Genomic DNA, 25,896 nt, shown 5'->3' with positions numbered 1-25,896 from the left:
GCTCCACCCTCCCCTCAGCATTCAATATGAAGTGGTTAGTAGACAGAAATTATCATTTTGTGCCCCCCCCCCCAATAGCCTGGGTGGCAAAGCAGGCAGACAGCACAGAACTAAGCAATATGCCCAAAGGGAAGTTAGGGAGCCTAAAGATTAAGCTCTTAGAACCCAAACCTAATTTCTCCGTAAGTGCCCCTAGAACTATGGGATTTTAGTTTCCTTTTTGACTCATTGGCTCAGCGTTTCCCAACCAGAAGCAGTAGCCCACCCCCCACCCAATTCTCCCTGTATCCATGGACATTTGGAAATAGTGTGGGGATGTTTTTTGATTGTCAGAATCTTTTGAGGGCAATGGGTAGGCAGCACCGGGAATGCTGAGTGCTCCGCAGAAGGACCCGTAGCGCTCCCACTGAGAAACGCGGCCACGTGAGATGCACCTCGCAGGCTGAGTCTGGCCAGTCTTTTCCAAGTCCAATACTAAAGAGTAAGCCCCACACTAAGGATTAAGCACGAGTGGACACCAGGAGACTTATTTGCTCACAGGACATTATCAGCAAAACCTTACTTTTGGTCGGAATGTCAGATACTGGTTACAGATCGTGGTGGCTTGCGTGAACTTAGAGGCAGAGAGTCATCTGCGGTGGTAGTTGCCTCGAGCACAGAAAAGCCATGGGAACAGTTCTTCCTGTCGGGTGTAAAGGGTCACTACTGTAGATGCCTTTTTTTTTTTTTAACCAAACCTAGATGATAGTGTTCACGGGAGAGACCTGGCTCTTCTTGCTGACACATGTAAAGAATGACATCTCAACAAATCGTCCTTGAGAAGGAAACAGAAGTCCGGGGCTCGGCTGGGCAGGCACCTCCCAGTTCCCAGCACTGTCAGCTGTGTCACCACGACTTCCAGTTCTTAATCCAAACCCACGTGGCACCTTCTCACCGCCCACTACAAGGGTCCTTTCTCCCCTTTCCTTCCTGCATGGTCTTCGCATTGTCCCCCCCTTGGCATGGAGCGAACCATCTCTGAGCTCCCGTGCACGCGGTATAACGGGAGGAGCCAGCCGCCTGCATGGCTGCTACTTCTTGTTTTCCTGCTTCCCAAAACCGTGTGGTCAAAAGCCTCGGGTCCAAACCCCAGTGCAAATCCTCCCCCACAACCCCATCTCTGACTCCTTCGGCAGGCCCTGCAAGCTGGGGAGCTGCTCACGCAGCGACATCCTCGGTTAAACCTCTGCATGCTTCCCCGGTTAGCCTTGTTGATTACCCAAAATAACCATCTTTGCGTGTGAGGAATGAAGCCACCCAGCTGTTACTGACATGCAGAGTAACTCAATGGCCCTGCTCCTCCTCTCCCATCCCTCTAGGCCGCCCGCAGGGGGGTGGAGGGGTGCGGGGGGGTGGTGAGAATATCCTGTATTTTCCTTGGACACCCCAGTTGCTGGACCCCATTACAAATCCCCTTGGGGGGCTAGCTGCACCCTGTTACAATAAGATGATAGGTTGTGTGTAAGTTTTACTCGTATCTGCTCTTATTTGTTAAGTCCCAACTTTGGGAGACTCCTGTTTAGCTATTGGAACGTGATACGCCATAAGGGAGAGGAATGGTAATCTTTTTCAATCTGAGGAATAACGTGAGCACTTAATTACCACCAAGTAGTTAATCATTTTTTTGTGTCTCTGTTGATCTCAGGAGAGAAACCCTTTATCTGTGAAATCTGTGGCAAAAGCTTCACCAGCCGTCCCAACATGAAGAGGCACCGCAGAACTCACACAGGCGAGAAGCCCTACCCGTGCGACGTGTGTGGCCAGCGGTTCCGCTTCTCCAACATGCTGAAGGCCCACAAGGAGAAGTGCTTTCGGGTGACCAGCCCCGTGAACGTGCCGCCTGCTGTCCAGATCCCACTCACAACTTCCCCAGCCGCCCCAGTTCCGTCCGTCGTGAACACCCCCACAACCCCAGCCCCGCCAATGAACATGAATCCTGTCAGCGCGCTTCCCCCGCGGCCCATCCCCCACCCCTTCTCGCACCTCCACATCCACCCACACCCCCACCACCCACACCACCTGCCCATCCCGCCCGTGCCTCACCTCCCCCCACCTCCAGCTCTCTTTAAGAGCGAGCCTTTAAATCACAGAGGCCAGGGTGAGGACAACTTTCTGCGGCACCTGGCAGAGAAGAACAGTTCGGCACAGCATCATTAACGTCCATCTCCTTGCGTGTGTTCTCCACGAGCCGTGCGCCCGCATGTGAGTTTGCGGAGAGGGAGCTGGCAAGCGTTTCCATAGCTGTCAGACTCTCCTCGGCCTCCGCCAAGAGCTCTGTCCTTGTCTTGGTGAATCAACACACCCACGGGGATGGACAAGACGCCCTTGAGCTCATGGAGGGAACTGTCATCTAAACCAGGGGAACCACCAAACTAAAGCCCAATTTGCTTGCATTTTCTGGTGACTTTTATAAATTTCAAGTACTCGGACTTATGGAATTTTATAATTTCATATCAGCTGATGAGGTATGCTTGCTTTTATATCCTGGACTTCTCCTCAAAGAGGAGACGGGCCTGGTTTCCTTTGTACTAATCGGGAAGGCTGTGAGATTAACCTAGAGCATTAATTGTATCACTGTGTATGGTAATGAATTCTTTTCAGCTTTTGGTGCTGGCTACAGAGTTGAGCTGGCCACGTTTCACAGTATATCAAGCATTATAGAGAAAGATGGAAATTTTCTTCTTTGTGTAGCTCTCCTAACGCACTCTTTATTTTACTACAGAAATTATTTTAGAGTTTTTGTATAGACTTCTTTAGTAGTCTGTTTCTAAAATGAAATGTATTTCAATAAGCGGTGTAATTTTTTCAGTGTAGCTGGACCTATGTTGTAAAATAGAAAAAAATTTTTATAATCATCAAAATGTGATTCTTAAAGATGCATATAACTTCTATAGTTCAAAGTTATTCTTACATCCGTACAACTCAAAGGTGCTTCAGAGATTAGATGTATCTGAGAGGGTCTCCGGACCACATTACTGCAAAAATGGGGTCTTGCTTTCAGAACTTGACGTCAGTCCTGGGTAGTTTTTTAATCTCTGCTTAACACTCAAGTGTCTTTTGGGCTCACTGACGCGCTCCTGTCCTCCGCGTTTCACTTGGTTCACGTAGTGCATTAAACTGACGGTTCGCAGAGCGTCGGGCCTTTTCCAGGGAGGCCACCTGAAGCTCGTGCGCTTTGAAAATCCGAGGAAAGCCGTTCACTGTCCAGAGGAGGAAGCGGTAGTGGTTGTCTCATCCCATTCACGTCTGTTTCTCACTTCCCTTGGAACTGTATTTGTGTGCGACCCCTCTGGGATGACAAAGCGAAGTCTCATAATACACTTCTTGTTTTGTGGTTGCTTGATTTTTCCAGAATCGTCACGAAAAGCAGCACACTAAAATCACAAACGTGACGCTGCTGGCAGTGGCTGAGAAACCTGGATGGTAACACAAACTGCCCGAGTTTCACGGTGTCTGTTCTGTCGCTGGCTAGATCCCCAACTTGGAGCCTATCCCAGCACAGTCTGAATTTGCAGTGAGGGGAGGAAAGCCACTTTCTGTCGCCCTGTCCTCTGCAAATCATTAGGCGATGGCCGAGTTCACAGGTGGCGAGGGGAGCAGAATCGCTAATATTGTTCCTTCAGGCAGGTTACTGTCCTAAGCGTGGAGAGCTGTGAAAGGGTGCGGTCAGTCAGCTTATTGAAGGAGAGGGTGAACCGGAGGGCTAACGTAAATGTATTTAACGGATCAAGTTTATGCAGACTCAGTAAGTTAAAAATTTTGTATTTTTTCGTCTCAGAGAACTGAATTCCAAAGCTAGATCTACTTACTTTCTCTCCCTCTCTTGATTTTTAAATCTTTGAATATTTTCACTTTCTTTCCTCAGGCTCTTAAATCATTGCCTGAATCAGAATCCTGGCTTCTATTTATTTTTATTTTTAATATTAAATATGCAGACCTACTTTAAGCACCTTTCCGGCCGATTAGCTCTGTGGTAGGCAAAAATGGAACTCTTTCCATTGAGGTTAAGTCCCTGTTTTTAAAATATTGCATTCTTTATTAGCTTTCTGGTTTAATATGTCCATTTTTTTTTCTTCTGATTATTGCCTTTGTCTTCTATAAAGAGCAGAGAAAAATTTTGGAATGAGGCAGCAAAGTATCTCAAAACAGAGTTTTTCCCCTGGTTTTGAATATAATTTCTAAAGAATGTCTTTTTAAAATATTTGTATACATTCTTTGAGTACCCACGCACCCAAGCCAATAAGGAAAGGTGATTCCCTGTTTATGACTGTGGGTCTTTAGTGACTTCCCCCTGCCCCCCTGCTCCCACACTCCTTCCAATTCCGTGACAAGTTTGTGGAGCTATGCCTTCATGTAGACATATCGTTATCCCATGGCCAAGCCTCTAATATTAAAATTATTTTTTAAAGATGTAAACTGCAGCTCAGTTAATTGGCTCTACCTTATTTTGTCCTAAATAAATTTATGGTATAGGGCAGCAATTCTGAATTCTAGATCTGAGACCACTGAAGCAACCATTTTAAGAGGTGTACTGTAATTATACACTGGAAAATTCACGTTGTCATCTTTGATTTCTTTCTTTTTTTTTTTTTTGTCAAGTGAACAGAGCCATAAGAAATTATCTGCTGCATAGGAAAACCAGCATTAAGCAAATAATCACCACCACCCTTAACAGAAGGAGGAAAAATTAAAAAAAAAAAATCAGCATTATCACACAATACCGTTCTAAGTGAACAGTACTGTGGAACATTCTGGAAACTTCCCGTTATTTTCCCTATATGGTATACCTTTTCCATCTTGGGATTTGTGGTCTTCAGGAAAATTACCCAGAACATAATTGACTCCTTATCAGTGTCATGGTACCTATGAATAACGAAATGCATTAAGATTATTTACAACTTTAATGCTGCTGAATACAAGAACTCCAGGATTAAGCCTTAAACATATATGCACATCAGATGCAACATGCTTGAGACTCAAACCCAGGGTTGAAAATTTGATTGGGGTCCTTTACTAAGATAAAAGTTGCATTACGTGATGTGTTCTCTCTCACATGTAGTACAAGTACCCCATGACTTCTTTAAAACTTATTCCTGTTTGCTCTCTGTTTGTGAAAAAAGAACTACGGAGGAGTTTGAGTTCTCAGCCATTATCTGTACTTAAGTAAGTCTTTTAAAGACAACAGCAGCCACCTCTGAGCATTATACAGAGATCAAATTGAGGCTGTTTCCCATCACTTAACTGTCTTGTCTTCAAAGGCTTGTATCACTGCTAGGGTTAAGACCTGCTTGAGGAAAATTCCCAAAGGCTTTCTTGAGTTGGTATTGCTTTTCTTCACTTTCCTGTTCTTTTCTCATAAGATCCATCATTGAAATATAAACTCTTTCTTAGCCTTAAGGAAAGGCTGCTTGCTGCTTTCTCAAATTAAGTCAGGTAAGCTCGAGTGAGATTTTTAAATTTGAATGAAGAATATAAGATGAACAGTGTAAAGGCATGCAGCTTCATCTCCGTGTATATTTGTGATTTGATTGTTATTTTTAGCCAACAGGGAGGTTGCCACATAAAACTTTACAGTAGTTCAAAGAAATCCTTGCAAATCAGTTGCATATGCTTTTCCAGTCTACCATTTACATGAACTCTTCTATGTTAATGACGGAGCGTGGACATTAACCATAGTTGTACCATCTTTTTTCAAACTACAGTTGTTGGAACCACCTTCTCTCTGTGGTTAGATGCTCCGTATAACTTGACTGTCCCTGGTATACTAACTGAAGGCAAAATATTCTGAAGAGATACGTGTGATATTTGAATTTTCTACTCTTGAAAATTTTTTCAGTTTTTATGTTTATTGAATGGGTGTGTATGTTTAGTTTCATTTTGATTTCACTGGAAGTTTTAAATTTTGAGAAGATCAAGCAGAAAAATCCATTGCAAATGTAAATATATTTACCCCGTCTTGCAGATTTCAGTAAGAACACGGGCGGTGGTGGGTTTTATTGTAAGAAAAAAAAAATAATGAAAGAAAACTGAAGTTAGAGAAACCTTTCTATTTGAGCTACTGTACAGAAAAGGCGTCTTACTACATTGCTGATCCACATGATGAACATTTCGATGCTGTTCTAGACTGTATGGAAAGTATTTAATAAAAAAGGGGTTAGGTTACATTTAAGAATTTTATCAGTTATGTACCATTACAAAAATAAACTCACTTGGAACTCTTCAGACTGTAAAATGGAGCAAGTAAATATTGGGTTCTCTTTTTTTCTTTGCCTAAACCAAGATAAGAAATTTCCCAAAAGGTCATTTTTTTTTTTTTTTTTTCAGGAATGAGAGGTCATTAGCCATTAGAGATAGTGGCATTATTATGCAATAACAATACCCTAGCTTACCTGCTTCTGCCATCTGTAGCATTTTAATAGGTAACGGTGACCCTCCAACCCTGGACACTACCTCGTTAAAGCAAACCAGAGATCCTCTCTACACTTCTGTGGAAGCCATAAAAGTTGCCATCAATATATCCACTTTCATAATTCTATACTTTTATACTCTCTAGACTTTTTATAGACTTTATGATCAGATCTTTTTGTCTTAGAGGATAGGTTTTGCAAGATTCAAAGGAAAATCAAATTCCTTGGTTGTCCCAACTTTGAAGCTTGAGGTTGAATAAATTTGAATAAAGAACCAGATAATGTACCATTTATCAAATTCCTCATTGAAGTCAACTATTTTGCAGAGTTGCCTATTTGGAAAACAAACTTCTCTTTCTTATTCCTTAAGTAGAAGCTGTATTGTAAGAAACTGCTTATAAAGTGGATTTCTACCTTGTTACTCTGTGTATCACTCAATGAGACATGTATTGTCACAATGTTCCTGGAGTTGTTATTTCCATATGACAGATGCATGAATACACACCCCCTCCGCCCCCGCATCACCCCACCGCAGCGTCAGTCTCTCACCCTGTTCCTGAGTGCCTTCAAACAGCCAGCATCCTGGAACGTTCTTGTCCTGGTTTGACTCCTACCTCTAATTATTTCATTCTCCGTGAGTATTGGAGTTCACCCTTACTCCAGTGGGCTCGGCTCTGCAGAAGAGCTAAAACCGTGGACAGAGAATTTTGAACATACTTCTTTTGTTTCCCCGTGCCATGTTAGATCGCATTTTTAACTTTTATTTATATCTTATCTCTTCACATATTACATCTCTAATGATGAAATATTTTATCCTTATCTTACGTTTCATTTTCTTTCCTTTCGCCAGAAACTTAACAGACAAAGCTTAACAGAAACTGGCGAAAGGGAGAGGTCATTGAGCATCTCTCTTGAGTGTCTTTTTCTCGTCCTAGTCTTCCTGAATGCCTCCCGCTGTAAGGGACCGCCGCCTGCTGCTGCTGCCATGCCCTGTCCCTCTACACCCTCTCTCTTCCAGAAACACCCTGCAAGGTTGCACCCACAACTTAACTTTAATCAAAAGTCCTTATTGATTTCTGACCTCTCATCCTCTTGTCCCTCGGAAACTTCGTTATTTTCTTTTCTTCTTGTTCTCATCTAATTAATTTGTAAAATATGATTGATAGATAATATATGAAGGATGTAATAAAGGGGGGGGTTGCAGTGTGTTCTCCATGTGATGTGAGCACCTTATTAATAAAACATTTTAGCAATTGGCTAACCCTTCAGTCAGAACTGAAGTCTGTGCTATATACAGGTCTCTCGCTCCCTTTCGTTTCTCCCCCAAAACTGAAAACTCTTTAAAATGAGGAAATTGGATTGAGTTGGGTTTCTTTCTTCTTCTTCTTTTTTTTTTTTTAAGTGAATGGAAGCTATTGAGTATTTTGGTCTTAGTCAAGATCTTTCCTTTTGACTTCAAATGTCATGCCTCCTTCCTTCAAATTCATAATACTAACACTCAGGTTTTCAAGACTAAAAACCACATGAAGTGGCACCCTAAGAAGGCAGCTCTTAGTAATTCTTAATCCTTCCTAGTGACAGTATGTTTTGGAGGACAGTGAAAACTGTGAGATTTGATTTATGTTTGATAGTAAGTTCAAGACATCGGGAGGCTGCACTGGCTAGTAGGAATGGGAAGACAAGTCTACAAACTGCGAAAGGCCGATTTCTACAGAAATAAGTAATAGGGGTTTCTTGTTTTAATGCTTTCTGCTTTAATTTGCCTTGATAGGTCCCTGTTATTGACCGGGAGGTTTGTCTCTTTTGGGCAGTGTCTGGCTACCAGAAGTAACCACTTCAAAATGTGTGACTTTTTTCTCCGGAGTCACAGGCAGCACCAGTGCGGAGCTGTGGTGGGTCCACACTTGGAGGAGCTGCATTCCAGGGACAGTGCCAGCGTGTCCCATGTCTTCTACAATAGGAAATGTTTGGTGCAGGTATCAGAGGGCCCTTGCCCCTGGGAAATGTCCCCTCTGCTTTTAAGGTCCAGGTTCCTTTTACACAGTTGGAGCTTCTCTGGTGAGGCTGGGATGGGACACATCACTTGAAAACTATTTTGGGGATATAGGAAATGGGGATGGGGCAAGAAGGGCTAAAAGCTGAATTTCGCTTAACTTTAGGAGGAAATCTGATACTTGCATTGTTGGCTTTGACCAACCAAAGAGCCTGTCTCTGAACCCAATGTGCCAAAGAATCAAGTTACTTCTTAATATCCAGCTCCTCTGAACGGACACAGCTTTCTCCCTACGTGTCTTTTATGAGTGAAAGGGACCATGTGATCAGAAGGACGTAGATGCCAACCCGTGTCCTGCACAGGCCTCGAGGCTCTGTTTAATTCCATTTGCAAGTTGGTGGGAAATAACTGTTTTAGAATCTCTAACCCTCCCGGAAGTATCTTGTCTGTGCTTGATTATTCAACTCATTAGATTTTTCAAAACTAAAAAGAAAACAAAAAAAACTGTGTGGCATCATTTTGCTGTTTACTTCTGAAGTTGTATCTCTAAGGATATATATATATATATACAGTCTCTGAAAATCAGATGACTCCTTCCAATATACGTCAATTCATTTCCTGATGTGAACTGTATGCTTCTATTTCATCAGCAGTACTGGCTTTGTCCACAAGGGGGCAACAAAGTACTTTAGCGTCTTTATTCTAAACCTTCTAAAGAGTCCTCGTTTAAGTCTCCTGTAGAATATCCTCTTTTGACTCAATTTTTATTTATAGATCTTGGTTTTTAAGACACTTTCCCATATTACTGTGTCTAGTAGTTGCTCAGACTTCATGATGCAAACAAAGGTTGAGGTGTGGGTCAGAGGTCCTTGTGGGTCAGGCATCTTAATTAGCCTTTTAAAGTAATGGTGCCCTGGCTGGTGTGGCTCAGTTGGTTGTATATGGTTCTGCAAAGTGTCAATTCCAGGTCAGGGCACACGCCTGGGTTGAGGGTTCGGTTCCCTTTTGAGGCACGTACGAGAGGCAACCGACTGATGATGTTTCTCACATCGTTTCTCTTATTCTCTTTATCCTTCCCTTCCCTTCAAATAAATAAAATCTTTAAAATAATGGTGCCCGAGATTGACCTTCCCATGGGAGATGTGTTCTGTGCTAAAGCAGGAAGACGACCCTCCTTCTTCCAAGTCCCTCCACCAGCAGGACCAAGACACCCCTGAGAAAGATAAGAGCAGCAGGGGTAACTCAGGGGTATGAATGAGGAAATGCTTCTCACTGAGTCTGCTCCAAAGCGATGCCTGTCACGCCAGGGAGCAAGTGCGGGGGTCAGGGAGGGCTCCCAGCCCTCATCAGCTCTCTGGCCACGAGTGGTGTTTGCACCCCTGGCAGGAGCGCCTTCCCAGGAGGCAGGTCAGTAGTCAGCCAGTTGCCCTGCAGAGCCGGGAGGCAGCTGCACCTGGAATGGTCTTCCCAGCGTGTATCTGTCTGTCTCCTTCCCCCCCCCCCCGCCCCCACCCTCCCGCCACGCCTGGCCCTGAGCAACACAGGTTGATAGAGGTGTCCCCTTGTAACGCCACCATGCGACAGAAAGGTAAAACTGAAGCTGTGATCGGTTTAAGTAACAGGTCACCAGGTGTAACTTGTTTGTTTTATTTTTGTTCTCCCCAACAGTACTGAGATCACTTGCACTTTTCCTTGTTTCTTATAGAAAAGAAAATCCAGTTTGCTTGCCAGAAATTGTTTAGTGTTAGGTTTACAAAGCTTGTTGTTGAATGTTGAACATTTTTGTCCAAAGGAGTTTGACAAAACAGAAGCTGCTTGGTCCCTGTTCTGCCTGCTAGGTCATACGGATTAAGGCCACGTGGCTGGGGTACTCGTGTCAAGTCCAGAAGGGGGCAGTGTCCCTCTCCTACCTCTGCCAAGACGCAACTGAAGGTCAAGGTGACTGGTGTAGGGCAGGTACTTCTTATGCTGCAAAGAAGGTTAGAAGACTGGGGATGTGACAGGTAGGTAGGACAGGATTTCTTAGGACGGAAAAGATGCGGGGGGAGAGGAGGGCGCGCGGGCGCCAGGGAGCCGCGGGGGCGGCGGAGCTGCCCCACCCCCACACCAGCCGCGCCTTTTCTTCAGCGTCCTGTCAGACCCTCGGTGTACTGATCCCCCCCTCGTGTTAACTATACCGATGTTATTTTTTTAGCAATTGAAATGCACTTTTTTTATTTCAACTCAATCATGATTTTAAGTATAAAAAATTTATAGACTGTTAAAACTACTTTTTTTTGTGTATTTTTAACCACTTGATGTAGCATTGTCTATTTTATTCTTGTGAGACTCTGGTACAAGGTGTGCCACTTCATGATATTTCCGAGATGCTGGGCCTTTGGATGTGTACGGTAACCAACTTAATGTTCAAAGTAAAAAAAAAAAAAGAAAGAAAGAAAGAAAAAAGTAGCCATATCCATGTGTCTTCACTTTATTTCTTCTTCAACCTCCGCTGACAACACTTTGAGGTCTGCTAGTTCAATGAATTGTCTTTTCTCTGTAAAATGAACAACGCTTACCGGCTGCTGTGGGTTGTCCCTAGTGCTGGTAACCGGCTGCACGGCCCGCACAGCCCGCGGGCCCCTTTGGGAAGGACAGCGCGCCCGTAAGGCCGCCAGCCAGACCCGGTCTCTCCCCGGCGCGGCCTGGCTCCGCGCTGGTTGGTTTCAGTAATATTCCTCTACCCGGCCGAGCAAGGATCTGAACACATCCTAGAAAACCGTATTTGGGAAAAAAGATCATGGTTGGGTTCTGAACCGGTTTGAAGAAAAATAGGCACAGATGGAAAGAGCTTACAAAGTACATTCAGTGAAAAGCAGGGACTATACAATATGGCGCTCGGGGTGAGGTTCCAGCGCTCCGCTTCTTTGTTTATTCCACAAATGTTCACCGAGTGCCTCCCACGCGCCGGGCACCCACCAGCCGCTGGGGGCTCGGCTGGGGGCTCGGCAGCGAGCCCGACGGAGCCCCTGGTCTCCAGGAGCACGTGTCCCAGTGGAGGAAGCGCAAAGGTGAATGGACAGCCACCCGCCCTGCTGGCGCGGGTGCGCTCAGGCGAGGCCCGCCCCGCGCGGGACCGGCTGCTCTCGGCCGCGAGCCCTTCCAGCTCAGGATCCACCCTGCTTTGTTCCGTCTAAGGATTCCAATGACGGAGCTCAGCGTTTAGAAAGGAAATCATATTGTTCTGGGTTCCGTTTGTTTCAACCCTCTTACACGGAACGAAACTGCCCAAATCATAGAATTACCATTCTTAGTCTCTCCCGTCTTGTAGCTCTGACTACATAGGGATGTTAACGCATTTTTAATGAATATAACGTAGATACTCCCCGTACCCCAATATATACTAAATCAGTGGCTTTCCAACTTTGACTATGACCCATAGTAAGATACGCATTTTTCCATTACTTGGTTTTCCAGTATACAGATTTATGAGCTTATTTATGTAAATGAATTGAAAATTCAAGAAAATACCTTTGGGCCACACTTGGGTATTTTCCATTGTCTTAAAATGCTGACCATGAACTAAATTAATTTTAAAACCCACTAAGAAGTCCTACCTGAATTCAATCTTGTCTAGAATCAGGTTGGGTGAAGCGGATCCTCGGACCTCGGAAGCCTTACGCGTTTCTGTAGCCCGGGAGGGGGACCGAGCCCCGCCGCTCCCGGCGCAGACCAGCCGCCTCGCGCCCAGCGCCGGGCGGGGCCCTTCACACCGCGGGCCCTGCAACCCGCTGCCAGCACCACAGGAGCTAGAGCTGCTTCCTCGCAACTTATTTTTTTATTGTATTCTTTCCTGTTTCTATTTACCCCCTATATCTTCCGCCGCTCCCCCACTTCTTTGCAACTTAAACAGAAGCCTCCTTTTCGAGTTCTTCCTAGTAAACGGTTATAATACTGATCCATCAGTGAGTCATACCTCCTCGTGACACACCCTTTTGTCCTGTGTCCTCGCTTCTCCTCCCATTAAGTTCCCAATAAGAGGTGTGGCCATTCTGAATTCCCTAGAATCTGGGCTGCTCGTGTGAGCTCCCTGACCAAGCGAATGTGCAGAAACCACGGGCTGGTTCTGAAGCCTGCTCTCAAGGTGCCTTGCAACTCATGCCTTCCTTGCCTTGGAACAGGGCTGCCCAGGGAAGGAGCTCAGGCCAGACCACTGGATGGTGCGGGACTACGGGGAGGGGTCCCGGCTGTCCCGCCAAGGCCTCAGACTTGCGGCTCAGGACATCTCAGGCCCTTCTGCTCAACTGACTCTCCAGCTAAATGTGTGTGCTTAGTTAGGAGCCCGGGAGAGACCAGCAGAATAACTGCCCCCCCACCCCGAGCCAAAGAATTACTGGAAATAAATTAGCATTGTTACAAGCCACTAAAGGTTTGGGGCTTTGTTACGCAGCAATAGATAATTTGGAACAGCCCCCGGGTTTGGGTCTAACGGTCACTAAGAGCTTATGCCTTTGCACTGTCTTTATGGCCATAACTAACTAATAATGTCAGCTCGGTTGTTTCTAGGTCCCTGACAGACTAGCAAGCCAGGACAAGTAGAGCAGGGAAACTGAGACAGCTGGTTAAGCAGTTTGCAGCCATCTAGTACTTCCTATCTCCCCTAAACCAAGGGACATTCAGGAGTCAGTGGTCTCCACTTCTCTTCCCAGCCAGAGGGTACGTAGCTTAAATCACCCTACTCAGGAAGATAGATAGCCGATGTCCACTTAGTGACATTTGCCAACCACACCCAAGGACAGACGAGGTTAAGGGAATAAATCTCATTTTGGTACATCAGCATAACACTGATGAATATTCTATTGAGATCCTCCCCTAAGACCTCCCCTAAACTTCTAGCCTTTAAAACCCCTCAAAACAAAGTCCCCCCATGCTCTCCACGCCCCCCCCCGGGGGGCAAGCCTGTATCTTTCCCTTCCCCCACTTCCCCCCACGGGCGTGCATCTCCTCAACTCAAAGGGACACCACAAGGCTTGCAACGAGGGAGCAACGGGCAGCTGTAACCCCCTGCCCCTGCCCCCAAAGCCCCCTTTTCTCTGACTTCTTGGTGAGTGAAAGCAACCCCGCCAAGACTCATTTCTTTCCTATAACATTTTCAGGGAACCAAGGCGGCCCCGCTTACGCTCTCCCCTTGCTTCCACTCTCCCGAGCCCTTCCCTGCTCCGCTGTCCCCAGCTTTAATAAACATCCTCTGCAGATCAGTGGGACTCAGGCTGTGAAATCTCTCCTGCACAGAGGCAAGAACCCACACGCTACTGGCCTGCCCTAGACAGACCGGCTCGGGGCCAGGTCCCCTTTCTGGTAACACCTGCTGCCTCCACTCCCAATCCGGTCCAGGAAGGAGGATCTCCTGTCCGCCGCTGATTTCAGCCATAACACAACCGTGGCAGAATTCCCCTCCACCCAGCCTCCTGGCCTGCTCGCTCTTCTGTGTTCCCGGCTTTATTCCTGAACTTCCTGAGTTAGGAAACGCCTGCTTTCAGAGCCCTCTGGCGTGGCCCACCGTCCCTGAACCTGAAGCGTAGTCCAACCCTGCTTAACTTCAATACTCTGCAATGGCTTTGAGCATTCCCAAGATCTTACTGAGGGAGACGGTACAATGAAGGAGTTAGAAACACACAGGCTTCTTCACAGACAGATCTGAGCTCAATCTTCTCTCTCCTACACAGTAATTTGTGTGGCTGCGAGCAAGTTATTTAACCTCTCTGAGCCTGTTCGCACATCTGCAAAAGAGGATATTAATAGCAACTCCCTTAAGGTCACTGTGAGGATTAAATAAAGCTGTGCAGGTGACATCCCGGTTCAGTCTTTGGCAGGCGGTGTGTGTGACAGGCAGCTCTGCCATGGCCCGATGCCCTTCACTTCCCAGTACTCACCCCCTTGTGTAGCCTCTCCCCTTCAGCTGGCCTAGGCTCAGTGGGTGGCTTGCTTCTAAGGAACAGACTATGACAGAAGTGATGTGATGTCGCTTCCACGATTAGTCAGGTGTGGTCTCTTGCTCTTCAGTCTCCAACTGCCACATCACGAAAGCACTGAGGCAGCCTAAGAAGAACCAGACCAGGAGCTGACGCCCACCAGCAACCACATAAGTGAACTTGAACGTGGGTGAACTTGAAAGTGGGTTCTCCAGTCCTAGGAGAGTCTCGAGGTGACTATAGCCCAAACCAGTAGCTTCTGACAACCTCAGGAGAGAGCCTGAGCCAGAGACACTGTCTACGCTGAGCTCAGATTCAGGACCAACAGAAATTATGGGATGATGCTCTACATGTTGTTTTAAGCTACTGAGTTTGAGGGTAATTGATCATGCAGCAATAGACAATCAATACAGAGAACAAATATTAAGCCCTGAGGAGACACAGAGAATGGTCGTCAGAGCGGATGCTGGCTGTGCCACCCAGGGACCACCCCCTTCGGGGCTGAGCCACTCATGCTCCCAGCAGCTCCCACCTGAGTCCCTCTCCAGGAGCTGCTCTCAGCTGAAGAGCGCTGTGCCCCCCCGAAGGCACACCTCCTGCCCTCCCCCGGAGAAGCCCACATCCAATGACTGGTTTGGTGCAGAGGTATAAGACCAGGGCCCCTTGCCTCAGGGCGGGACAATGTTGAAGAGCCGCCCTCTCCTGAACGCACTGGCCTCTGCTGAGGAGTCAGCTGAGGCCTTTGCTGTGAATGCATCACATGTCCCCTCTGCACTCACCTGAGTCCCATCCGGTCCCGCTTCCTTAAAGACTCTGGGTTGTGGTTCTCCAGACTTGAGTCGGTTCCTAGGGAACCGATCTAATACTGCATTTGGTGCCAGGATTGGTTCAGGGAAGCAGACTCTAGAGGGGATTTTGGACCCTCCCTAGGTGCTGGTAATGAGACCCCCCAACGCTCGTGGTAAGTGGAACTGACACCCCACTCGGGCTGAAATGGTACAGATGCTGTGGCGAACCATGGAAGGGAATGCACTGGGGGAGGCGGCAATGTCACAGGCTTTTGAGATATTGGGGAAGTACTAACTTTTTTAAAGATTTTATGTATTTATTTTTAGAGGGAGAAAGAAAGGGAGAGAAACATTGATCCGTTGTCTCTTGTGTGCACCCCAACCAGGGGACTGAACCCACAACCCAGGCAACCTATGAAGACTGGGCCCTGACTGGGAGAAAAGAGCGACATTTCTCTTTGAGGGACGATGCCCAACCCCCTGAGCCACACCGGTCAGGGCAGTGCTAACCCTAAAGACTGGAACCTGAAGGCCATTGGTGAGTGCCACTGATGTTTGGGGGACAGATGAGACACCGAGGGTGTTCAATCACCACCTGAAGGCAACGTGGAAGCCTCCGCATTTGTGACGTTCATTATGCAGCAACAGAAGCTAAGACAGATGTGGGTACCTGGAGGTAGGGCGCCGCGACAAACACCGAACACCGTGGGAATGGCCTCGGAACGAGAAGGTGGGTGGGAGCTGGAAGAATTTTGAGGAGCACAATAGAAAAAGCCGAGGTTGCCTCAACAGACCTTTGGTAGTAAGGCGACGTTAAAGACACTGCCAGTCAGAAGAATATGAGGAAAATGACAGAGTGATCCTGAACTGCCTCAGAGAAGGCACCTTCAGCCTCCGTGAATAGGCTGTTCGTGGAAACCTGGACTTGAAGACACTTATGGGCTCAGAAGGACACGAAGAATATGCTGTTGGAGCCAGAGGAAGGGCGATTTTGTTGTGTGGAGGCAGACAGCTTAGCAGGACTGTGGCAGTTACATAGGAAACAATTTATAAGCGATGTGCCTGAATATTTAGCTGAGGAGATTTTCGAGGCAAAGCTTGTTTTTCATTCTTTGCTGCTTATAGTTAAATACAAGAGGAGAGAAAGAAATTAATGAAAGAACTGTTCAACAAAAAGGAACCAGGATTCTGTGATTTGGGAAATTCTCAGTCTAACTGGATTGCTAAAATCCAGAACTGGCCATCAGAAACTGACATAGAAGAAAGCCCGGTGTGTGGCTCTACAACCTTTTGCTAAAACTTCAGAAAGCCTCAAAGGTCAGCCCCGGCTGGTGTGGCTCAGTGGCCCGAGTGCCGGCCTGCGAACCGAAAGGTCGCCAGTTTGATCCCCAGTCGCGGCCCATGCCTGTATTGTGAGCCAGGTCTCCAGCTGGGGACATGCAGAAGGCAACCAATTGATGTGTCTCTCACACATGGATGTTTCTCTCCCTCCCGTATCCTCTCTCTAAAAATAAATTTAAAAAAATATTTTTAAAGAGAGAGAGAAAACCCCAAAGGTCAGTCACAAGAGATTGAGTTGTGTTAGTTTGTCGGGGCTTCCACCAAGAAGCACAGCAAAGCGGGTGGCTTTAACAACAAAAACGTACTGTCTCACAGTCCTGGAGGTTACAAAACCAAGATCAAAGTGTCTGCCAGGTTCGTTCCTCCTGGAGACAGAGCATCTGTCTGAGGCCTGCCCTCTAGCTCCTGGTGGTCTGCTAGCAATCTTTGGCTTCCTTGGCTTTTGGGAGCATCACCTCCATCTCCACATGGCGTTCTCCCTGCGTGCATGTCTGTGTCCAACTTTTCACCTGTCATACTGGATTAAGGGTTCACCCTATTCCAGATTGACCTCTTCTACATCTGCAACCATCCCCTTCCCAAATAAGGTCATATTCTGAGGTACCAGGGGTTAGGATTTCAACATATGAATTTGGGGGGGATGGACAGAGTTCAACCTCTGTCAAAGGTAGTCTTCAGATCTCAATCAAACCAGGGTGTGTTTTCCCTTAGCCTTCTCAGCAAAAGCTAAATCCTGATGAATTACCCAGAAAGATCCACTGGAGAGACTTTTGCCTAATGGAGTGACTCTCTGTGCAGTCCATGCAAAGCACACAAGGTTCTAGAAATATTTATACCCCCAGAAACACTGTGAGCTTAGGTTGAAAGAGAAAGACCAGCAAATGAAAGAAGGCTGTTGGGTTCCCCAGATTTTACTGGTAGGAAACAGTGTTGACAAAATAGTAACAAATGTGTGCTTTCTTTCATGAAAAAAGAAGAATGACCAGAAAGTGAATCCAACAGCCTAGAGGGCAGAGTCAAGAGCCGTCAGGGGCCAGGTGGCTCAGCTGATTAGAGCATCATCCTGATACCCCAAGGTTACAGGTTCCATTCCCAGTCAGGGCACATATAAGAATCGACCAATGAGTGCACAAGTAAGTGGAACAACAAATCACTCAGTCAATATCTCTCTCTTTCTCTCTCTCTCCTTTCCTCTCTCTCTGAAAATCAAAAGAGCCATGAATGTGTTTCCAGGCCTTGAAACCTAATGGAGTCCGCTCAACTAGATTTAAAAACTGCTTTGGATAGGTGACACTCCCCCCACCCCCCACCACTTTTTAGTTTTTTGAAAGATTTTATTTATTTTTAGAGAGAGGGGAAGGGGGCAAGAAAGAACGGAAGAGAACCCCAACCAAGGACAAGGCCTGGAACCCAGGTATGTGCCCTGACCGGGAATTGAACCAGCAACCTTTCACTTTGCATGATGATGCTCAACCAACTGAGCCACACCATTCAGGGCCATTTCCCCTTAGGGAACCAGAATATACATGTTGTCCTATGCCTGTCCCATCATTGTATGTTGGGAGTGTTGGGAGCATGGAACTTATTTTTTTAGTTCCACAGGCCCATAGATGGAGAAGAATTGTGTCCAGAAGCTGAACTTACAGGGTTCCATTCTAGGGATTCATCTGCATCTGATTTAAAGGGTGAAATTTTGAACTTATGACCTGATGATGTTTAGATGAGATTTTGGACTTTGGATTAAATGATTTAATAGGATGAGACCCTTGGGAACTTTGGAAGGAGATGAATATATTTTGCACTTGGGAGGGATGTGACTTTCTGGGGGCCAGAGAGCAGATGACAGGAGGCAGAATTCTAAATATGGCCCCCCAAGATGCCACACTCCAAGCCCTGGAATTTATTAATATGACGAGCTCCTAGTCCTGTGATCACCTTATGCTCTATGGCGCAAGTGACTTGGTACCCTGAGCAGAAACCAGGCCAGCCTGCCTAGATGCTCTGCCTACAGAACTGCATGCTAAATAGATATTGCTTTAAGTAGCTGTTTGTGATAATTTGTTATACAGAAATAGAAAACCAACTGTCTTAGCGGCAGATAAGAAGAAACTCTTACCTCCTGCAGCCAGAAAGCAGAAAAGCAGAGGACCAGGCCCCTGACAATTACAGGAGTAACGCAGCTCCAGGTAACGTTGAATTCTCATCTGCTGCAAGCCTGCTATGACAAGGTCAGGGCTGTGCTTGGGAAGGGGAGGGACCCTGAGGCTGGTAATGGTGACACCTGGGTCCATGCAACCTCCCCTCTCCCTAAACCTCCTGGGACCGCAGGAGTGCTTCACCCCTCCCCAGAAGAGGCAAACACTCCCCTCTGGCTTGAAGGAGATGCACAGGCCTCTGCCCCGCAGCAACGCATGCTTCTCTGGGTCTGCCTCGTCTCTCCTCCTGGCCACCAGACTGCTAAGTAGGGTCAAGTACACCATCACTTCTCCAGGGAAGTGCTGGTCTTCCTAAAGGAGGAAAAGGCCATGCCAGTTGTCGATTTTTGCCTCTTAGCTCTGAATATGTCCTTCCTTGCCAGCGCGGCGAGGAAGCATCTGGGCCCTTTAAATATTTCTCCTTAGCCTGTTGGCACAATGTTGAGCTTTGTCACTAGAGGGCCCTGGAGAAGTTTTGTAGAAGGAAAGAGTTTTCGTCGCTGCGGCTGGTGTGCTGCTCTCAGCCTGTTCCTGCAGCACACGGAGCCTCCCCCGCTCCAGGCTCCGGCTGCGGCGTCCGCGCGGCACGTGGCAGTCAGCCTCCCACCCCTCCCCTCTGCAGTCACGCGCCTCTCCTGTGGCTTCCCCAGGCATCCCAGAGGGCCGGTTTCCAGCAAGTCCCACGTGCTCAGCACCCCAGTGACTTTTCTGCCATCCAATGAGCCATGACTGTGTCCTCTCAAAGGGACCTGGGTCTCAGCCCTGGGGTGGTCTCTTCCCCAGGTGTTCTATCTCAGCATTGGGGGCAGCAGCAGTCCCTTCTGTCTGCTATTTCTATACTCTTTCGAGTTCTCTTTGTTTTTTGCTAGCCAGTCCTTCATTATTCCAGATCCCTGTTATACTTCATTATTCTATGTATTAAACGTTCAAATTTCTGTTCACCCCTGTTCAAATTACTATGTGGCTTCTGTCTCCCAATTGGACTGAAGTTGCAGGATGTGGTCAGCACGTACTCACAGAAGCCAGGACGTCATTATGAGGCTGGACCAAGGGGTGTAGAGTGGCGTAAATTGGAAAAGTGATAGTTTATTGACATTGGGACTTTCTGATCATGACCTCTAACAAAGATGCCGGGGGCTGGTGCCAATATGCTGCTGGGGTGGCTGCTGGAAGTTGGGAGAAAGTGATGGCTTACACTAAAGAAGCAGAAAAGCTAAAACTGCTATGGAAGACTATTAAGTAAAGGCTCGGTGAAGGGGGCATGCTGGGGAGGGCAGACTACGGGAAGCTGGGGGATTGAACAGCGAACTATATTCCACGGGAGGAATATAATGCTGTGTCAGTTCCTATAACTAATGGCACGAAAGGATGCCAGCTTTGAGCGGGGTCTAGAGCAGGAAAGGCTTCTTCAGCAGGTTTAGGCAGGCCTACCACTGGCAGATAAGGGCCAGACAGCTATGAAATTAGAAGTATTTATGAGGAAATTATGTGGGGTTATGGAAAACCCCAATAGGAGAATTATGCAGATAAGTACAGGGTCTGGAGCATTTCTATGCCATCTGCATAAGATCACTATAAACTTTTGCCAAACTTCTGGAATGCGGCTGGACCCTGGCAGAAACAGAACACCTGACCACAGCCATCTGCATTCAGGGAGCCAGAGCTGCCCAGCATGAGCCTGATTCTGCCAGACCCACCAGTTTGTAAGTTCAGGGGGGCCTAGCAGCACTCTCAGGTGCACAGAAGGTATTCAGGATGGAACTTGAACAAGAAGACAGGACACAAGTAAGACGTACAAGTAAGACGTACAAGAAAGCTACACAAGCATGTGGCCTGGACTCCCGTGTCATCCACCCATCACCGGCGCCTCTCCTTTCGCTTACGTGTATGGCAGCTGCATGGGAGCAGGGGGCGGGGTCGCTCTTCGTGGTCACCTGAAGTAAGAGGCGACACAAAGCAGAGCCTGGTTCGCAGGGGCGTTGGCTTGGTGGGTGCAAGCTGAGAATAGCCTACTGCTGTGCCGCAGGCCTGTTCTGGGTAGGCCTGGAAAACAGCAGTGAGGAAAATCCTCCCAGTGGGCAGAGTTTTGGAAGTGTGGATGGGTATTCCCTACGTGTGGAAAGGGAAGCCGCCCGAGGTAAACATATACCAGAGACGTGAGCAGTGGCACGTGGTTTGATTAGTTGGCCAGGGGCTTGAGAAATAAAGTTTGGAAGATCAGGGACAAGGACACATGGGCAAGAGACACGTGGACAGACCTATGGGAATGGGTCAGATATGTGAAGATCTTCACATTACACGTTAATGCCCATCAAAGAGCACCCACCACAGAATAAGCCGTAAGTACACACTAAGTAGACAGAATAACAGGGTCAATTGACAGTGGCCAGCCTCTGTCACGGGTCAACCCAGTGCTCACTCAGCGGGTGTATAAAGATCCGTCTAGCTGCTGTCAACCAACCTACCACTAAGAGACCGAGGCCATGATCCTGATGTAGCACCGCTGTTCCTCAGAGATCAACGAGCCACCTGAAGACAGTTGATTACACTGGATCCCTTCCACTCTGGATGGGGCAAGAATTCGCCTTGACCGGAATGAACACATATTTTGGGGATGGGTTCGCCTTTCCTGCCGCAATGCCTGTGATGGTTCATTCTATGTGTCCTCTTGGCCAGGCAATAACACCCTTCTTCATTCAAACACAAGTATAGGCGTTGCTGTGATGGTATTTAACACCTACAGGCAGCGGACTTTAAGTAAAGGAGAGTATCCTCGATAATTGGGTGGGCCTCATCTAATCAGTTGAAAGGCCCTAGGATCCACACCAGGAAAGATGGAATTCCACTGTGGAATTTCTCAGTTCCTACCTCAGAGATCCAGCCTGCCACCTGCCTAATAGCTTTTGGACTCTTCTAGCCAGTTCCCCCCCCCCGCCCCACGACTATGTAGTTCCTTGTAATACATCAATTGTATCTATTTATATCTAAAATTATACCTATATATAGAACTCTATCTAAAACTCACACACAACTACTGGTTCTGTTCCTCTGGTGGAGGGAGCCCTGCATCACTGTCTGAGGACTTATTTTAAAAAAGAGGAGTGGGACTGGGTAGTAAATTCTTCCATTCCCGAATCACCAGTTTCCAGGGTCCCAACTTAAGGCCATGCCTTGTCCTAAGCAGCTGTTGTGCGGTATCCATTCACACGGACTTGATGTTAAAGACAGTACTGGGAATAGAAAACTATTCGGGACCACAAAATTTGGGACTTGCATTCGGTGCTACCCGCTGATGCCCAGTACGTGTTAATAACCACAGATGGTGGTAAATCGCATCGTGTAATGTTGTCAATGGATGAAAGGAACTGGAACTACAAAGTGTGGCCAGCCTGCGTGGGTGCGTACAGACTAATCCAAAGAAAACTTTGGCTGAGAAGTGTCCCCCTTGAGTGAATGGACAGGTGTTGATGTGGGGTGGGCGTCTGGGGTCCTTGTAGGATGGATGCAGAAGCACATTGTACTGTGGTCCCGCAAATGTGAGGTGACCAGGCCAAGCCCCGAAAGGGACCAGAAGCAGAGGAATGATAGATCAACCAGTCGCAGGAATGAGGGATGTCCCCTGGAGTCAGGAATATTGAACTGCAAATTGAGAACAGTTGGTATTCAGCATGCGGAAATTACTTTTCTTGCTTTCTCGTTGTGACTTTGCAAAAATAAGCTTAGGAAGCCACTGAGCTGCTTTGACTGAGGCACTGATTTCACAGCTGGGTTTTCACTCTGTCTCCTGCCGGGCCCAGGTGAGAGGATGTTCATTACTGCAGGGCGGCGTGGTGGGTGAAAACCCAGCAAACTCATTGGGAGGCTGCCAGCCCCACGCAGGCCTGGGGCAGCAGAAGTTTTAAAGAACAGGAATGGAGCAGGCCTTGCGAGGTGAACGACAGTGGCTTGGGTTAGCAAATAATATCCCAGACCATCCTAAACCACAAAATAGTGCTCACCCTTGACGGCTACAAAATTAGAACTTCAAACACAAGCTAGTTACAAATTAAGGCCCTTTTGCTTACCTCCCTTGCCCTCGGAGGAGCCACATCTTTCTGCCCAGGCTGCCACCTCCAGGAGAATAAATAGAATTAGGTATTAGGCTGTGTTTGGGTTGGGTCTATTAAGACCCACACCCACCGTCTCAAGTGAAAGAACAGGGCCTTTTTCAAAGGATTTGGTTTTTTCCACCTCTTTATTATCCAAGTTTCCAGACCTTAAGGATGGGTCCAGGAAACAGCTGGGGACTCCTGCTCAGGGGACTGATGGCGGAGTGTCCGAAATCTCCACCCAACTTGGACGGACCACTCTAGTGAATCCTGAGAGCTGTCTCTCAAATTAATCCACAGGTTGGGGGAGTGGCAGAGGAGCAGGCTCCCTCAACGCCCCCTGGCCAGTAACTGGCAGAACTGGCTACGGCCCCTTCTGCCCCCTCTGCTTCCCTGCAGACCAGCCCTCCGCCGCCACACAGCCCCTCCCCTGTCCCTGAGCCTGTCCTCCCACATGCTCACCCAGGCCCAGGCCCCTGGGCGCATGCTTCTCCTCCATCCTGGCCATGGCCCTTCCCTTCAGCTGGGCTTTATGTTCAAGAGTCAAAACTCTCTAAGTCAAAACTCCATCTGTCACATTCCTTGGTGCCTCATCCCTCATTTTACAGGTGCGGATATTGACTGCTGGAGAGAGGTGACCACTGAAGGCCACACGGCAAGTCCATGGCAGAGCGGAGGCCACCTGCCTCAGGCAGCCAGTCCCAGCACCTCCCTGTAGCGGTCCTTTCTCATCCTTTTATTTGCATACTGGTTTCTCGCTGCTCCCCCCCCCCCTCTGCCCCCTTGAATGGTATTTCTCTTATTTCAGTCATTCAAACTAATATCAAATTCTAATTCATTCACATTTTAAAGGAGAGGAATATAAAGATTGATCCTAAACAGAGCGATAGGTTCCAACTTCACTTTTTTCCAACTTCATTTTTATTAGATATTCATTCTATAACTGATTGCATGTTTAATGCAGCAAATTGCCATTCTGAGTCGGGTTTGTCTCATGCTAGGATATATGCACCCTCTGAGCATCCCAAGCCAGATGTCAGGGACTAGAGAGTCTGGGAAAGTTTCTCCCCTAGTGGATAAGCCACACACAGATACTCAAGAATCAAATGCACCAGGCATGCTAGTGCCTACGAATGGAGAAAGAAATGGAAACTACCTCTCCTTTCTTTGCCAAGAATCGATGGAACAGCTAGACTCAGTTGTCCCTCCAGGCCAAGCTAAGATTTTGAAGGATTCAAATCTTCACTGCTGTCTGCCCGAAAGGTTGTCTCTCAATTCTTCCCTCTCCTGCCCAGGCACATCTGGTCTTGCTGATGGATGCTGAGTCAAGCCACGCCAACGTGGGTGCCTCCCTGCAGGCAGCTGGAAATTCAGGTCTCCAGTTCCCTCTGTATAGACAGAGCACCAGCCTAGAAATCAGGGTTTTAGTCCTCACTCAGTCTCTATTCAGCCTACCTTTCTTCAAAACCCAACTCAATCCCTGACTCAGTTCATTGGGCATTGTCTTGCAAAGCGAGAGGTTGCAGGTTTGGTTTCTGACCAGGGCCCTTGCCTGGGGCGCAGGTTCGTCCCAAGGTTAGAGCATGTGCAGGAGGCAGCTGAACGGTGTTTCTCTCTCACACCGATGTTCTTCTCTCTCTCCCTCCTTTCCCCTTCCCTAGCGGAGCCGGTCCCTCCTGAACTCTGTACATAAATGTCACAGTCCTTAACACATTGTTTGTAATTATTGGCAGACGTACTTGTCTCTTAGTCCTTTTGCCCCCACCCCACCCCTCAGTGAAGAAAACTGATCATTTTATTGTTTAGCTACAGCACATGGCAGGTACTCAATACACAAATAAATCATTATGGCATCGCACCGAAATCAGAGGGCCGGGCTGGTTGGTCTCGAAGGTGGCGGCTTCCTTACTGAAGACCCTGTGATGGCCGCAGGCTCACTTCCAGGATGGGGCCCTACCGCCTGAGAAGCACAGAGAAGTAAAAGGCCCAGGATTCCTAAACCCTCTCAGACACAAAGCAATTACACGTATACACTTTGGACAAAGGTAAGGCAAGAAGTTGGGGGTTAGGTGTGCCTCTTTCCATCCTGTGAGCGCAGATTAGTCATCTGACAGCATTTTGAGGTCTGGCATCACAGTGTCCCATGAGATGTGTTTCTCTAACAGGTGAGAAGATGCTGTGGTTCTCCATGGGGACAGGAATGGGGGCAAAGAACATTTAGAGGGGTTTGGGTGTCTAAGGAGGCAAGGACCGATACTCCTGATTTCCTCATTAATAAATCTGACTGAGGCACAGACTACTTGAGGATGATCAGATTCTCAGCTGGCCGTCTCAGTCCCCCTCTGGGTTATCCTAACAGAAGAAAGCCTTGGCCACGCTAAGATTTGCGATCTACCACAGAGTGGCAGCTGGCCATTTCCTCTCTGAACTCTCTGGGGGCAGGGCAGGGATCTAGAAACAGCTACTTTTGATGTGGGACTTTTAAGCAGAAGGTCCTCCTTGGTGTGGTTTGAAATATTGTCATCGTGTGTTTGGATAATGTCTAAATTAGCCCTCCATAAAGACTGGGAATGAAGGGATGTCTAAATATAACTATAGGCCCTGGCTGGTGTGGCAGAATGGGTTGAATGGTGGTGGCCTACGAATCGAAGGTCGCTGGTTCAATTCCCGGTCAGGACATTGGTTGAGGGCCAGGTACCCAGTGGGGGCATGCGAGAGGCAGCCAACTGAAGTTTCTCTCTCACATCAGTGTTTCTTTCCCTCTCTTTTTCCCTCCCTTCTCCTCTCTCTAAAAAATATATTTTAAAAATCTAAAAAATAAATAAATATAACTATGGGACACTGTTTGAGAACTGCCTATGGATAACAGGGAAGAACCTCATCTAGTTACAAGATAGTAGAAAAATCATATCCACCACCCATCCCCACTTTCCCAGCCCTGAGCATTATTTAAAGGTAGAGGGGGAAAGGGAAAAAAAAAAAAACACACACCCACAGGCAGTAGAGGTCAAATCAGGCTCTGGGCGTTTCTGCCCCTTCCAGGTGCCAGAGAAGAAAATGACAAAGGGGCGCGGGCGGGTGTTGCAGGGGGCCC

The 25,896-nt window shown here is 47.4% G+C and overlaps 1 protein-coding gene across 1 annotated transcript in view; it reads left to right on the top strand.

Moving 5' to 3' along the window:
* Positions 1-6,361, top strand: part of ZNF652 (zinc finger protein 652) — a 59,692-nt gene extending 53,331 nt beyond the window's left edge. The window contains exon 6 of the mRNA XM_054585352.1: positions 1,685-6,361. Within this exon, the coding sequence (XP_054441327.1) occupies positions 1,685-2,196 (512 nt within the window). The 3' untranslated portion in view covers positions 2,197-6,361. The remainder of the gene's footprint in view (positions 1-1,684) is intronic.
* Positions 6,362-25,896: the final 19,535 nt, after the last annotated feature.

This window comes from Pteronotus mesoamericanus, unplaced genomic scaffold (genome assembly GCF_021234165.1).
Source record: "Pteronotus mesoamericanus isolate MK-2021 breed Mesoamerican mustached bat unplaced genomic scaffold, CSHL_Meso_final contig_84, whole genome shotgun sequence".
Classification (NCBI taxonomy): domain Eukaryota; kingdom Metazoa; phylum Chordata; class Mammalia; order Chiroptera; family Mormoopidae; genus Pteronotus; species Pteronotus mesoamericanus.
The sequence above is the reverse complement of the archived record's forward strand: the minus strand, read 5'-3'. Positions and strand labels throughout refer to the sequence as shown.